The sequence below is a fragment of the Urocampus carinirostris genome, chromosome 3, assembly GCF_059441175.1.
Source record: "Urocampus carinirostris isolate Australia breed hairy pipefish chromosome 3, RoL_Ucar_1.0, whole genome shotgun sequence".
Lineage (NCBI taxonomy): Eukaryota > Metazoa > Chordata > Actinopteri > Syngnathiformes > Syngnathidae > Urocampus > Urocampus carinirostris.
In genome coordinates, this window is record NC_142351.1 from 61,874,570 (window position 1) to 61,890,922 (window position 16,353).

Consider the following 16,353-nt stretch of genomic DNA (forward strand, 5'->3'; position numbering starts at 1 on the left):
CTTGACTCAAATGTACCGTAGTCTTTATTCTTTTTACAGTAATTTGAGCAAATGATCCGTTTCAGAATACATGGATCGAGACATATTTCTTCTGTCCAAGTAATCAACAAAATAACTGGAAAAATAAGTTTGTTTTAGGATACAGTGATTAAAAACAGTTGTTTTTTTGGTCCAATCAATAATCAATGAAATAATCCAAAATAAAAATGATTTATCCTTTATTATTTATTTTAACATTCAATCCCCTGGATTAATCTAACAAATAATCGATTAAATGATCAAAAACGAAAAGGGTCTATTCTTTATTAATTATTCAATTATTTCAAACATAACCCTGGTCATATTAGATCATGCTCCGTTTTGAAATACAGGGATTAAAACACAAGTTTGTCTCAATCGTCCAAATGATCGGTAAAATAATCAAAAACAAAAAGGATCTATCCTTTATTGATTATTCCATTATTTCTAAACACAACTTTAGTCATTTAAGATCATGTTTTGTTCTGGAATACAGGTATTGAAACAAAAATGGGTCAGATTAATCGACAAAATTATTGAAAAAGGTTGTTTGTTCCGGAAAAACACCGTCATGCTTGAATATGCTAGGTAGCCTCGATGACAGAGAACGCCGATCACGATGATTGAAACTTTACAATAAAGCTTTTTTTTAGAGGGGTGCGGGTGGGCGGTGGCTTTTAAATCGCCTGGCTAAAAAACAAAATATAAAAACCAAAAATCAAGTCCTGAGCCGTAAAATGTGCAAGACAGGAAAAAGCGCTAAATGAAAAGCTCTTATTTACAAGGAAAATTATGTGGAAAAAAAAGACACTGGTATCGGAGAAGTTTAACGATTCTAGGAGGTGTCATCAAGGCAACGGGCGTCTAAGGAGAAGCGGGTGAGGTCAAGCTGCTAGCCATTGGTAACAACTTTGACGTCTATAGCCGTCATTGGCCAAGAACAAGAGTTATTCAAGTTTTAAAAAAATATGATTATTTACGGTTTCCATTAGAGGTGTCCAAACTACATGTAATCTAAGATGGGCTGCCTGAAGATAACTGGGATGGGCTCCAGAACCCCCGCGACCCTAGTGGGGATAAGTGGCGAAGAAAATGAGTGGGATAGATTATATATATATATATATATATATATATATATATATATAGATATATTATATATATATTATTATTATTATAATCAATTTTATGAAGTTGTGGTATTGGTGGTTTTAAAAGGTTTTGTAGGTATCAGTACCAACACATGTGGTATTTTTATATAGTTAGGTATCAATGTCGATATTATATCGCCAGTGGTTGATACTTGTTTTGTTTTGCACTGAGAAAATCAAGTTCAGTTTTTATTAATAATTGTTTTTTATGTAGTTAGTTTTTTCAGGTATCGGTGCCAATGCTATATTGACTGTAGCCAATATTGTTAACGTTTTACAAATAATTTGTAAAACATATTTTTTTTCTATAAATAAGTAAATTTTAGTTGGTACTTTTTTGTAGTCCTGGTCATTTTGGGTTTCAAGTATCGGGAAAAATACTACATACATGATACTCTTGAAATTGTGTGAGTAATAATACAAAAATTATATTTTTATGTGTCGTTAAAAAAATAATAAATTATGTAGTCTTGTCGGCGCCAATACTACATATATTTGTTTTACCTTACTCATTTTCTGGGTAAAAAATAAAGAAATATCATGGTGGTATGGGTCTCTGTTAGCGAGATCAACAACTACTCACGAGTTGAGTATCGTTTAAAATTGGAATTCAGATCCCACATTTGATTTTTATAACAATCTTTTAGAATCTTTGAAATAGATTAATGAAAAAATCAATTTCAATTGTAATTTGTTGTTTGCATTTTCAGATAATAAAAAGTACGTAGAAAAATATTTCTTTTGGGGGCAAATTTCAGCCCTTGGTTCATAGTTTGGACACCCCTAGGATGACAGAGCACAAATGCTCACTATAAGGTGCTAAAGTTCATGCTAATTGTGCGGTCAAAGTTTTGATTTTGGAGGCAAAAAAAAGTGTTTATGTACAGGCAAACAGAAAACACCCAAGAAAAAACAAAACAAAACAGGAAGTTCATTTCCTTGAGAAAAGACAAAATAAAAGAAAGAGGAAGTTGATCTGTGCCGCCTCCTTCACAGTTAAATCCATCCTCCGCTTCCCCTTTGTGGAGGAAGCCGTAGTAGCAGCCTGGGAAAGGATCCGCCCTCCTTCCCTTTCGGAAAGTCTGAGTTTCCTTGGAAACAGGTAAGGTGGGCGTGTTCATCTTTACTGAATAATGGCGTGGGATAAAACAGCTCCGCCCCTCAGGGGACGTCCTCACGTGGGGGGCGTGGTCAGTGTATGGGGGGCGTGGTCTAGAACAACACGCTCTGCCGTCTTCCTTTCCCTTGAGCTAAGAAAAACACAGACATTTCGGCAATTAGATTACAGGATATGCATATTTTCTTTATGAAAACGTGATACAGCACATTTTTCTACGACTTCTAAAGCTTCTTAGGAAAGATCTTCAAAGTTAAACATTAAAGAAAGACCCGAAAGTTAATGGCGGCGCCCTCTGTTGGCTGCGGCTGCATCGGCTCGCTACAACGGGTCAGGTGTATCGACATTTCGTTCTGTGTACATTGTTACAAAAAATGACAATACAAAGGAAATTATTATTATTATTATTATTATTAAAGGTGAATCATCCTTGCTCTAGATTCGATTATCACCCTTTAATGACACCCACTCGGTTTATTGTGGCCCGCCAAAAATGAACTGCAGTTTTGGCCTTGGTTGTGAGCCATTAACCTTAATCGATTATTACTGAGAGCAGTGTCAGAGTAATTTTTTTCCAGATCAGGCTGGTTGGAGAGTGCAATTGTGGCCAACATTAAATAAACAGTACTGTTTTGGCCACAATCCATTATCCACAGTCGATTATTACAGAGAGCGGGGATGTATGGTTGTGGACGCTATCCATTATTCCTGGTTGACTATTGCTGAGAGCAGAGGCTGGCAGAGCGAATATTATTTTTCTTAGGTGGACCTCTGAAGTATATCATTGTGGCCTAAAATGGACTGTACTGATTTGGCCACGATCCTTTATCTCCAGTCGATTTGTTACTGAGACCACCCTTATTATTGCTGTGAGCGGGGGCCGAGAGAGCAGATTTGTGTCATACATAGCGCCTCCTTTTTTCCCCTTCTTTCTGCCTGAAATAATATGTATGGCTTTGGAAGCGATCCATTATTCTTGGTCGACTGTTGCTGCAAGTAGGGACTGGCAGGGTGCCTTAAAACCAACTTTACTGTTTGTGCAACGATCCATTATCCGCAGTCAACTATTATCGAGGACAGAGAGAATTTCGTTTTTTTAATTTTTTTTCAGCCAAAATGTAAAGTTGTGGACTCGATCCATTATCACCGGTAGATCATTGCTGTGATTAGGGGACCAGCATGGTGTTTTTTTTCCCCAAGGCACCAGCATGCCATTGTGGCCCAACTATAATTAACTGCATTGTTTTGGCCAAAATCTACTATCCTCAGTTGACTGTTTATTTTTACATTGTTTTTACAGTAGAATAGAATTTTCTAAAAATGTTATGACAAAACAAGTTAGAAACTTAGTAAATTAATAAAAGGAAAAAAAAAGCTTCTTTTCTAACTGTATTTTTTAGTTTTTGCTCTAGAAAGTATTCTTTTTTAAATATGAAAGCAAGGTAAAATATAGTAAAATAATAACATTTTTTCTGCTCTTGTTTTGCAAAATTAGGTAAAAATATGACTTAAAAAATTTTTGAAAAAATATTTTTACCTTATTCTAAAATAAGATAAAAATATGGTAAAATAACAACAGGGAAACGGCTTATTTTTTATTTTAATGTATTTTTATGTAGTAAAAAATGGCTAAAGTTAAATGAAAAAAAAAGTTTTCCATTGTTTTGGGCGTAAAATAAGAAAAAACATTATTTATTTTTAATGTAAAAACATGGTAAAATACAGTAAATAATGACAAGAAAGTAGTTTTTTTTTCTTGTTTTGATCCAGGAAGTAAAAATATGATACTTCAACAAAAGTTCTGAAAAACGTTGTTTTAACCTTGTTTTTTCGGCAATATACCATTATTTGCACCGCTTATCCTAAGTAGGGTCGCGTGGGTGCTGGAGCCCATCCCACATATCTTCGGGCAGTGGGCCTGGGACACCCTGAACTGGTTGCCAGCCAGTCGCAGGGCACACAGGGACAGACAACTCACTCGCTCATTCACACATAGGGACAATTATGAGCAGCCAGTTAACCTGACATGCATGTTTTTGGGAATGTGGGAGAAAACCGGAGTGCCCAGGAAAAAACCCACGCAGGCACAGGGAGACCATGCAAACTCCACACAAGAAGATTTGATCCCATAACCTCAGAACCGTGCCGCACACGCGCAAACCACCGCGCTACCGTGCTCCCCTCAGCACAATACGATTTTTGATAAAAAGAAAAGTAAAAATACGATAAAATAAAAACAAGAAAATATATATATATATTTTTTAAAGTTTTGCATAATGAAAAATAACACGTAAGTAAAAAGAATAAAAAAATGAAACACTGCAATCAAATGCACAATATGTACATGCTACTAAAAAAATAAAAGACACACCCTTACTTACAGGCTCAAGAAAAAGCCCCTCACGGAAGAAACCTAAAGAGGACTTGACATAAAAAAATATCAAATAACATTTTTGTTCCTACGAAGAAAGTGGAGAGGAAAAGAAAGCTGAGGAAAGGATGCCCCACCTAGGATGCAAAATGGCAAAAAAAAATAAAGAGACAGTGTGAAAAAAGATTTACCAGAATGTAAGTGGCCACTCACTCATCCAGTGGAAGTGGAGGAGAGATTTTGAGTCTGAGGCCTCTGATTGGCTGCTTCTCTCGGGAAGTACTGCGAGGGGGCGGAGCCTAGCTTATGGGCCAGGCCTTTTTGAGAAAGGGGGTGGGGAATAAACCAAGTGTGTGGAGCACAAGGGGGAGACAGAGAAAATTTAGGAAAAAGATGAACATTAAGAGAGAAAAGCCGATGGACACAAAAAGGGGACAAGATAAAAAGAGAAACTGGGATTTTTGGGGGGAATTTTCCTGGGACTGCTGCCTTCTACTACAGTACAATAAAAAAGTATTTGCCCAATTCGTAATTTCTGTGTAGTTTGCACATTTATCACTCACAAAGGTTTCAGATTATCAAACCAATTTTAATATCACTCAAAGGCAACCAAAGGAAGTACAAAATACAGTTTTGAAATGCTAATTCCATTTATTAAGGCAAAAAAATGTGAGAAATTTAATTTTCCCCTGACCTTAATAGGAAGTTTGGCCACCTTTGGCAGTGATAACATACGACCAAGGTTTACGATAATTGGTAATGAGTCTTTTACAACGCTGTGGAGGATTTTTGGCCCACTCTTCTTTGCAAAATTGTTTTGGTGTGTTTCGGATTATTGTCCTGCTGCACGGTCCAAGAGGGCTTCAGTTGGAGGCCATTACCTGACGGCAGGATTAACTCCTTCAGGTTCTTCTAGCAAACACCAGAATTCATTGTTCTGTCAACCACAGCAAGTTATCTTGGTCCTGAAGCAGCGCAGTTAAAGTTCATGACTCCATTACAAGAAAGACTCTGGCCAAAAATGGCATCCATGGGAGAGTTCCTCGGCAAAAACAAATGCTGTGACAAAAAACTCAGACTAGTTTTAAATTTGTTTTAAACATCTTGATTCTTCAAGACTTTTGGAGAAACATTCTGTGGACTAACGGGTCAAAAAGTAGACATTTTGAAGGTCAGCAACCTGTTACAAATGCTGTAAAAATGGCAAAGCATTTGACAAAAAGAACATGATGTAGACCGTAAAGCATGGTGGTGGCAGTGTTATTATTTGGGGCTGCTTTGCCATCTCAAGACCGGGAAAACTTGCTGTGGTTAGCGGGTTATTAAATTCTGGTGTTTACCATAAGACCCTAAAGGAGAACGTCCAGCCATCAGTTGCTGCCCTCAAACTCAAGCACTTTTGGATCATGCATGAAATGAAATATGAAGATAATGATCCAAAACCCAACAGCAAGTCCATCTCTGAAAGGCTAAAAAAACAAAACAAAACAAAGGTTCTGAAGTGGCCAAGTCAAAGTACAGATTTAAATCCAATTGAGATGCTGTGTTGTGATCCTAAACGGGTAGTTCATGCTTGAAAACCCTCCAATATGGCAGATTTCAAATCACTTTGCAAAGGAGAGTGGGCCAAAATCCCTCCATAGCGTTGTGAAAGACTCATACCATGTATGGTAAACATTTAATTGCTGCCAAAGGTGGACCAACTCGCTTTTAGATTCAGGGGTCAATAAAATTTTTACATTGGTTTTGATCTTTTTTGTGCTTTAATAAACGAAATCAAAATTTTAAAACCGCATTTTGTAGTTCCCTGGTTTGTCTCTGTGTGATATTAAAATTGGTTTGATAATCTGAAACCTTTGTGAGTGATAAATATGAAAAAAGAAAACCAGAGAAATCAGGAAGGGGCAAATACTTTTTCACAGGACTGTATATTTGATATTTATGATTTATATTCATTATCAATTTATGTTAGTTTTTTTGGAATATGCGGCACATAATTTTAATGAAAACTGCATATAAATATAGTTGCTCAAAAGTATTTTGGTTATTCCATGTATCAGTATTTTTTGAATAGAAAAATAGGGGAAAATACACCAAATATCATTTATTATATCAATGATATTAATACTATTTTTATAAAGTTATTTTATGCACCAGCGTTTGAGTTTATCTTGTAGAATAATAAATCCTTTTTTATCCATTAAAATTAAGATTGCTATTATTGTTTATTGTTATTTGACTATTTTATCTTGTCTTTTTATTAAAAATAAAAAGTCCCAATTTTTAAATCTTTAAGTACGATTTTTTTTTCTTATTTAGTAGAGTGTAACAAAAAAAAAAAAGAAAATATTTAATTCCTTTTATTATTTCACAGTAACGTTACCATGTTTTTTAGTATTTAAATAAAAATTATTTGCTTTATTTTACTAGTAACACAATCTATATATTTTTGCTTTTTTACTTGAGGAATACAAACAGAAAATGTTCCATCCATCCATCCATCGTCTTCCGCTTATCCGAGGTCGGGTCGCAGAGGCAGCAGCATTAAAAGGGAAGCCCAGACGTCCCTATCCCCAGCCACCTCCTCCAGCTCATCCGACGGGACCCCGAGGCGTTCCCAAGCTAGCCGAGAGACATAGTCTCTCCAACGTGTCCTGGGTCGCCCCCGGGGCCTCCTGCCGGAGGGACATGCCCGGAACACCTCCCGAGGGAGGCGTCCACGAGGCATCCTTATTAGATGCCCGAGCCACGTCATATGTTATTTTCCCATAATTATTTCACTTTATCTTTACCTTGTATTTTTAAATAAAAACATTTTTTTTTCTCATTTTATTGGAAACACAATTAAATATACATTTATGTTTAGTTTTTCTAACTTGAGGAAGGAATGAAGCTATTTTCATGTTATTACTTTATTTACCCCTTGTTTTAATTTTGAAACGAAAAGAAATGTATACATTTTCTTATTTTACCAGAAAAACTGAGTCAAAACAACGTTTATTTAAAATAATTTATTTTCTCTTTCATTTTTGCCTAAGTATTCTTTTTCTTGCATACTAAGACAAAAAACATTTTTTTGGGTCAATATACTTCAATTAAAATAAATACTTGAAATATACATTGATTTATTCTTTATAGAAAGTATTTTGTTTTCCTAGTAAAACAAAAATGCTCAATATTATTTTATTTAACCGTTTTGTGGATTCAAAATCCTTATTATTTACAATACTTCTTACCATTTGGTTGATCATTTATGTATGGATTTTCTTTTTAGTATTAGTCTGTATTTTTACCTTGCTTGTAAAAACAAACAAACCAATGAGAGACAAGGACACACAGCAGCATGAAAAGCAACATCACGCAAAAGAAGAAAAGAGAGAAAAAAGAGGCAGGAGGTCTCATCCTATCCTCATCCTCATCTCTTAAAGCGTCCCATCCAGTTTACCGTCTCGAGACTTACTTGACTCTGGGTAGACCGAAGATCTTTTGCCGGGGTCCTTCTGGAGCTGGATGCCTTTTATGGAGAAGATGGAGGCGGCTGAAAACGAGAAGAAAAAAAGGGGGAGTTGAGGTCGGAATTTGACAAGGTTTAAAAAACATTTTTAACTTGTTTTCCATCTTATTTTAGAATAAGGTAAAAACATAATTAAATAATAACAGGGAAATGGCTTATTTTTTATTAGAATTTAACTCACTGTCTGCCAAGGTTTGGACCTGCTCCCCCAGCGTTCGGAAATAGGCGTGGCGGAGGGCGTCCTCGGCCGAGACGCGTTTTTTTGCCTCAAACTACAAAGATTTCAAAGGAGATTAGTTTAATTGAGCTATTTTTCCCTACAACCTCTTATGTGCATTTGTTTTACATATCATATGCCAATTACCTGCAGAAGCACCGAGAGCAAGTCATGACCGTCATTGTCGATCCTGCACCACAATAAAAAACAGAAGGGAGAGGTCAGGGGAAAAAGCGGGTGTAGGAAAAGTGCGACTCATGGGCCATCTATGGTACGGAGGTTTTATAATTGGGCCCACTGAGACAAAAAGAAAATTACGACAAAGAATAAGAGGAAGAGTTGTTTTGGTCCCATTCTAGTTGTCCACAAAAACATATTTTTTCACCGTGATTGCTCGTCAAAGGTAGGAGAACTATGGTTGGGAAGTAAAAATATACGATATACTCAGTTGCATAGATTTGTGAAGATGAAACTGTACTCTGACGCCATTAAATTAGACTACATTAAACAGTTACTGAAATCCCCACCACGTAAGTACAGGTCTGTCCGTCTCTGGTAAGGCACATTTATTTCATCAGAGACCTTGTTTCTTTTATCTAGATTTGACCAGTGAACCAAACAACAGCTAGGTGGAACTTGTTAGCTAACATAGACTTACATGAGTCCCACAGAATGCAAAAGTCTTCCTCTTCAAGTGAAACTCTTATAAAAAATGCCAAAATCACAGCCTTTGCTGCCCCAGGGTGGGTAACACTAGCAACACAGGCTGGTGCTGAATTTTTTGTGTGAGGCCAGCCAACCATTTTCTGTGGTTTAGGCACCACTTCTCAAGGCTTCGATTGAAACCTTGCATCCTCATCCAGGAAGGGAAAAAGATTGTACAAATACAATACTATAATTTACTTTTTTTTTTCAAATCTATTTTTAAAATAAATGTAATTTATTCTTGATTGGATTGACTTTGATGATTTGATTAAATGTTTTTTTCAAAAACAAAATAAAAAAATAACTCGTCGCTGCAGTTACTCAGTACTTTAGTTTTCTCACCAAGAACTTTTTTACTTTTACTCAAGTAATTTTTAGAATGACAACTTTTTACTTCGACTTGAGTTATATTATTCTGAAGTAAAAGTACTTTTCCTTGAGTCAAATCATAGTGCTACTCTACCCACCCCTTCCCGTAGGCCAAAAAAGAGGCTTTAGAGCCAGGCCACTTGAACAAAACGTTTTTTAAAAAGTAAAAAAACAATAAAAAAAGTTGCCAATTATTGCCCCCCCTCCTCTATAAAAATATATTAATAATAATAATAATAATTTCCTTGTATTGTCATTCTGTGTAACAATGTACACAGAACGAAATGTCGATTGCACCTGACCCGTTGTAGCGAGCCGATGCAGCCGCAGCCAACAGAGGGCGCCGCCGACCACTTTTTAAGTCTTAGGAATGACTCGGCCGGGGCGCGAACCACCGACCTCCCAGTCTCAAAGCGGGCGCCTTACCATCTTACACCCAATAATTGCTTGAAAGTACAATAAAATAAATAAATTATTGTTGTTTTGGTGCCACTCTTGTCCTCTGTGTCACTTTATGGCCCCTCCTCATGAAAACCACGTCTTTTAGCAGTAATTCCTTGACAAGGGTGGGCAAATTACGAACTAGGGGCCACATATGGCCCGTTAGGAAGTTAATCCTACCCTCTGAATAAATAGGTAAAAACAAGCACAACAGATAAAATAAGGTTTTGGTGCCAATCTTGTTCCCAGGGGCATTTTAATTTGGCTCACCACAATAAGTTGCAGTATCGTGTAATGCAAATGAAAACGAGTGCAAAAAAAGTATAAAGACAAATACAAACTACAGAGAATCAAAGCATCCAAACCACAACATTTTCCAGGATTTTGGGGTACCCATTACAGCATGGGGGTCAAATATGTCAGCTCTCTAGGTGAACTTGTTATGTAAAATAAATGCAAATTTCTTAACCTAATGGTATTTTTTTCAAATGCACGATTATTTGATAGTTCATGTATGTTTTCTCAATATTTAAATCACTATTGTTTTTATAACAAAACTTTTCCCACTATCAGGCGCTAAAAAATACACAATGCCCCATTAAAAAGGGGACATAATATATTATTTGTTGAAAGTAGGCAGGCTTACCTAGGAGCATGGTTGACGAGTGGTTCTGCTTTGTATTTGGGAAAATTATATGTCTTAAACTCTTCACTGGTGCTGATGCTGGGCCAGGTCTCTTCTGTTGGAGTGCCTGGATACATTAAAGGGCCAGTTTATAAACAGTCAGCAGAATCATGAAATGCAGAAACAAATAGGGATGCACGATGATAATTAATTATTATTATTTCTGATCTTGATGGTTGTTCACACTTTTGCTTCCCCTTCTCTCTAGATTTCTTGGGACACATTATGATTGGCAATAGAACACAATACAAAATATATTTACAACATTTTGTGTAAAACAATCCAGAAAAATGGGTCAAATTCATCAAAGTATTAGTTTTGTCCGACTTTTGAGTTTTATTTGAGTTAGGTATGAGTAAAAGATTCACTTTAAAAACAGTTGGGTCAAGTTTGGATCAAAAATGGAACAATTCAATACTTGGGTTGATTTGACCCAACATTTTGTGTTTTTTTCCGAAACAATCCCAACAAAATAACTGATTTTTAAAATTTTTGGTACAGTGCTAGAAAAGTCTGGGAAAAAAAGAGCCTTGGCCATTTTGTCAAGAACAACCCCAAAATGGGGTCGTTCTGTGTAAAATAATCAAGAAAAATGGGTTAAATTGACCCAAGTATTGATTACTTTTTGACCCCGACTTGGCCTGTTTTAACCCAACTGTTTTAGAATGAGAGGAAGCTAAAACAAAAAAAGCCCTATAGTTGTCTCACCGAGTACACGGAAGATGAGGTGAAGTTGGTCCTCGACAGTGGATCCAGGGAAGAGAGGCCTTCCTGTGATCATCTCATAAAAGATGCAGCCCACGCCCCTGCATGCAGAAAAAAAATTGGGTTTTTAATATTGATATTTTAATGGACAGTATCTATCTATTGATTGGTCCCTAAAAGGCCACAAGAACTAGGACAAAGCCATTAGTGAGTTCCAGAGTACAAAAATGAGTTCAACTACTTTCAGATACTGGAAATAGACTTTAGTATTCAGAAAGAGTCGCATGGGAGTAACAGTCACATTCTGAAGAAGGTATTTGCCCAAAGAAGGAAATAAAACGGAAAGCCACTGCTGAAACTTAATATGTATTAGCTAAATTCCCTTGAATGTGAACACAATTTATTTGCAGTCTAAAGACAGCATATCAGCATATGTCTAATACAAGGTTCTCCAATCATTTTCAAGCCGAGAGCTACTTTTTGTTTCTAATTAGCAAAGGGCATCGTGTTTGGAATGCATTTCTAAAATAACATTATGTTATTATCATGTTGTTGCCATGTTATTAATGTGTAATTACCAAGTTAAGTATTGGAAGTTTGTTACTTCCCGTCTTGATTACTGTAATGCACTACTCTCCGGTCTCCCGAAGTCCAAAATCAAGAGCCTTCAGCTTTTACAAAATGATGCAGCGAAGCTTTTAACTAAGACAAGAAAGTTTGATCACATTACCCCGATTTTAGCTTACCTCCATTGGCTCCCTATTAGCTTAATATGTGATTTTAAGGTTCTATTGATATTATACAAAAACATGCATGGATTTGCTCCCTCATATCTTTCAGATTTAATTTACCCCTATTTTCCGGTCTGGAGCCTTTGCTCTGAATATGCTGGTCTACTCGTGAGCCCAAGAGCCAAGAAGACATTTGCAGGTTTGAGAGCGTTCTCCATTCGGGCCCCGGTGCTGTGGAATGCTCTTCCCCCTGAGATTCGTTCTGCAACCTCAGTGGAAATGTTTAAATCCAAGCTTAAAAGACACTTCTACTCTATAGTATATGAATAACCTATATTTTATGTTGATAATATGTGTATTATTTGCCCTCATGTAGGTTTTAGATCAGGGGATTGTGTCATTATAGTCTGTAGTTTGCAATAGTCTTTGATCTGTGTAGCCCTTTGAGACTCTGTGATTAAGGGGTATACAAATAAACATGACTTGAAGTATGGTTGAATAAACTCAGTAAACCATTGAGAATAATATTTTTACTGGAAAATCCCAAAGATCCAGCACTGGTGAGCAATTTTCAGAACAGGTTCGCGGGCACCTCAGCTGTCCTTAGAGGGCACCATATTTGAGGCCCCTCTAATATATGATGCCGCCTGTGGTTATTTTTGCAATTTACAAGTAAAAGCGGAAACCTATCCAGCGACCTTTTGTCTTCCAGTCAATGTCCTTACCACTCAGCCAAACTAGCACTTGTAAATCAGTAGATGTTGCTCAGTCATTTATGTTCAAAATTAATGGTAAGAACAAATTTAATTGAACTTTATTTTGCGGACTATAAGTTGCAGTTTTGCTTCATGATTTGGCCGAGGGTGTGACTTATCTGTGAAATTATTGACCAATTATTAACTGGGTATATCATTTCACATGTTCTTTTCACACCCCAAGAGGGCGCTTGAGGCCCGTGTTGATAATTTCAACTTTGCCTTGTTGTGCCAAAAAATGTTCGAAATTACATTCATTCATTTGATTTTTCTTGTGGCAGGAAGAAAAGGTCACAGTTGTATCCACCCATATATAGTGTAAGTCCAAGGTTCTGGCAAGCTTGTAAACAGACTGGATAAACCGATGGAGCTCACTTTTGTAACAAACAAGCATGGTACTTTATAATGTTGAGTGACATTAATAAAAGTGTAAAGGCGCTTGTAAAGTGTCACTGTAACACAGAGAAGTTTGTTTTTATCCACACGACTAATTCATAGAAAATAATTCAGATTAACCGAGGGTATAAAAGTCAAACTGTGAGATGGCCAGGGAACATTATTCCTCAAAAATCCATCGATTGGACAAAGAAGTAGAAGTAGGCAAAGCATGAGTTTTCCACTGCAAATTGGGATTTACTTTTTACAGCATCAACATTTGCAATAAACAGCCACCATTCTTGCTTTGGTCACAATGCATTGTTAGATTTGATTAAATCAAAGTTAGTTTAACTTTAAGTAGGAAGTATGAAACTGAACTTGAAATCTAAAAATAAGTAAGCCAAACATTAATCCTTTTCAGGTGTGATTTAGGTCCAATTTAAATTCCATAAGCAGTACATAAATATACAAACTTCGGCTTGTGTTAAGCTCACCACATGTCGATGGGCGTGGAGTACTCTGTGGAACCCAGAAGAACATCTGGAGGTCGGTACCATAAAGTCACAACTTCGTTGGAGTACGTCTTGGTGGGGACCGACTTGGCTCGGGCCAAACCTTCATCAAAAAGAATAGAAATGTTAACGTTGTTATTTTAGATTTCCTTCATATTCTAATATCTCAGCTCTGGAACTCATTGCCGCCTGACCTCCGAAATTTTGCGACCCTGTCCACCTTCAAAACTCACCTATTCAAACTTGCCTTTTCTTGACCATCTGCCTCACATACCGCCCCTTTTAGCTCTAATGTGTTTTATTTGCTATTTATTACTTGCTTGTTTTACCTTCTGCTTCCTTCATTTTTGTGTACTACAGTGGGACCACGGTTATCGCGGTTAATGGGGACCAAAACCACCCGCGATAAGTGAAAATCCGCGAAGTAACGGCCCACCTTTAATTTTTTTTTTTTAAATTATTTTATTCTATTATTATTATTTTTTAGACCTGCAAAGCTCTGAACCCGCGAACGTGGAACCACGAAGTAGCGATGCCCCTTCAAAAATGCTTAAAAAATAAAAATATATTTATTTATTTATTTTTCTAATTAATTTTTTCTATTATTATTATTTTTTAGACCTGCGAAGCTCTGAACCTGCGAACATGGAACCACGAAGTAGCGATGCCCCTTCAAAAACGCCTGGGGAAAAAAAAAAAAAAAAATTATTTTTAGGCCCGCGAAGCTCTGAACCCGCGAACGTTGAACCGCGAAGTAGCGAGGTCCCACTGTACCTGTATATGTACAGCAATCTTGGGTGTCCTGAAAGGCACTTCGAAATACTAATTATTATTATTATGATTATTATTATTTATATAAGATAAAGGGGTTCAGAACGCATTTACTAAATACTCTAGTTTTCTATAACCGCCTATACAATTATTTTGCCTTGCGATCCCCATCTCAGAACGGATTGATGCCATATCCTGGGGTCTACTTCATTCCAAACAAAAAGAGTAAAAGCTTTTCTCTCTCGAAAATTTCATTGCAAGAACGTACCAAAGTCAGCAAGTTTGAGCTCCCCTTTCTCATTGATGAGCAAGTTCTGAGGTTTCAGGTCCCTGTGGAGAACTTTCCTCCGGTGGCAGTAAGCCAGACCTCTCAACAGCTGAAACAGGAAGATCTGGAGGGGAGATAACAGAAATATAATCCTTTACGGTAGCAGAATCCTCCCTACTGACTCACCTTGACGTTATGTACACTCATGATGCTCCCGCAGTCGTCCATGTATTGCTTGAGATCTTTTTCCTGAAGAGATCAAACATTAAGGTTTTTTTTTTTATTGATACACAAGGTCAGAACAGTGCTTTACTCACCAAATACTCAAACACGAGCGTCAGGCACTTGTCCGTGTGGATGATGTCGTGGAGGGTGACAATATTGGCATGCTTCAAGTCTTTCAGTAGTGACACTGCAAAAAAGAGAAGGTCAAATAAAATAGGCTCAGAAGCCTAGTAAAAGAGGAGAAGATACAAAAAATAAGAGGCAAATAAAGTAAGGGAAAAAGCCCGCCCGACTCCCCACCCCCACAAAAAAAGAGTTAAATACACAAAGTGAAAGGCAAATTTAAGTAGAGTCCAAATAAAACAAGAAAAGAGGCCAAATAAAACAAGAGAACAGGGAAAAAAGAGCCCAAATAAAACAAAGAAAAAAGTGATGAGGCTAAACAAAGTAAAAGAAAAGAAAATGTTGAATAAAAAAAGTGTAAAAGCCATAAAAGAAGTGAATAGACCAAAAAAAAGTAGAGGGAATACAAAAAAGGAGAAAATAAAAGAAAATGCCAAAAGAGTAAAGAAAGGGAATATAAAAATAAAGAGAACAAAATGAGGGAAATAAAACAAACGCAGAGGAAATGATATGAAACAAGTGAAGAGGCCAAATAAATGAACAAAAAGGGCAAATAAAAGAAGGGAAGAGGCCAAATAAAAGGAGGGAACTGTTGTCAAACCTTCTCTGATGGCTGTGCATGGAGCGCCCTCTTCATGCTCCAGTCGGATCTCTTTAAGAGCAACTAAGTTGTCCGTCAACTTGCTCCGCCCCTTAAAAACAGTTGCGTATGTTCCCTAATAGAAAAATACCAAGTTTGAGAATAACCGAAAGGAACATTCAGAATGACATAGCTGTAGTTTTGTTCTCTTCTCACCTCCCCTAATTTGTCCAGTTTGATGTAAGTCTCCAATTTCCCAAAGCCAATTTCTGACTGAAAAACAAAGACATTTAAAGGAATAAATACAACCAAAGATGTAATATAACCAATAATACAACCCAGAAAATACAAGTGAGATGGCAAAATGATCTAACAATGTTTTTTTTTTTTTAATCTAAATATCCGCAATAGTCTAGTCCCCCTGGCCATTAGACTGTTAAATGGTCAATCTAACATATAGTTAACTTAAATCTAAACGGCTGCTAATCTGACTTTTTGCACTACTGGCAGTTTTTTATAGCTTGCCACTCATTGCACATTGCTCTCTGCACTATGGTAATTACAGCGTTATTGTTACAGTGTTAATGTTACTGTGTACCTGACTTGTTAACCTGACTGCCCATTTTGCACATCTGGTTAGCTACTCTTCTTGCACTATCGGCACTATGGTAAAATACTATACGTAGCCAATTACAATACAACTTTATTTATATCTGTACA

General features: G+C 36.7%; 1 protein-coding gene across 6 annotated transcripts in view; it reads right to left on the reverse strand.

Moving 5' to 3' along the window:
- Positions 1 to 431: 431 nt before the first annotated feature.
- Positions 432 to 16,353, reverse strand: part of LOC148370366 (cyclin-dependent kinase 17-like) — a 75,486-nt gene continuing 59,564 nt past the window's right edge. For 3 of the 6 annotated variants that reach the window (XM_088332857.1, XM_088332860.1, XM_088332862.1), the window contains 13 exons: positions 15,850 to 15,906; positions 15,655 to 15,769; positions 15,023 to 15,117; positions 14,892 to 14,954; positions 14,706 to 14,829; positions 13,649 to 13,769; positions 11,294 to 11,391; positions 10,547 to 10,652; positions 8,533 to 8,575; positions 8,350 to 8,440; positions 8,115 to 8,192; positions 4,846 to 4,971; positions 432 to 2,416 (listed from right to left, as the gene is read on the reverse strand). In XM_088332857.1, coding sequence (XP_088188983.1) covers positions 4,868 to 4,971; positions 8,115 to 8,192; positions 8,350 to 8,440; positions 8,533 to 8,575; positions 10,547 to 10,652; positions 11,294 to 11,391; positions 13,649 to 13,769; positions 14,706 to 14,829; positions 14,892 to 14,954; positions 15,023 to 15,117; positions 15,655 to 15,769; positions 15,850 to 15,906 — 1,095 coding nt within the window. In that variant the 3' untranslated portion in view covers positions 432 to 2,416; positions 4,846 to 4,867. The remainder of the gene's footprint in view (positions 2,417 to 4,845; positions 4,972 to 8,114; positions 8,193 to 8,349; positions 8,441 to 8,532; positions 8,576 to 10,546; positions 10,653 to 11,293; positions 11,392 to 13,648; positions 13,770 to 14,705; positions 14,830 to 14,891; positions 14,955 to 15,022; positions 15,118 to 15,654; positions 15,770 to 15,849; positions 15,907 to 16,353) is intronic. The other 3 variants (XM_088332859.1, XM_088332861.1, XM_088332858.1) reach the window with 2 other exon arrangements.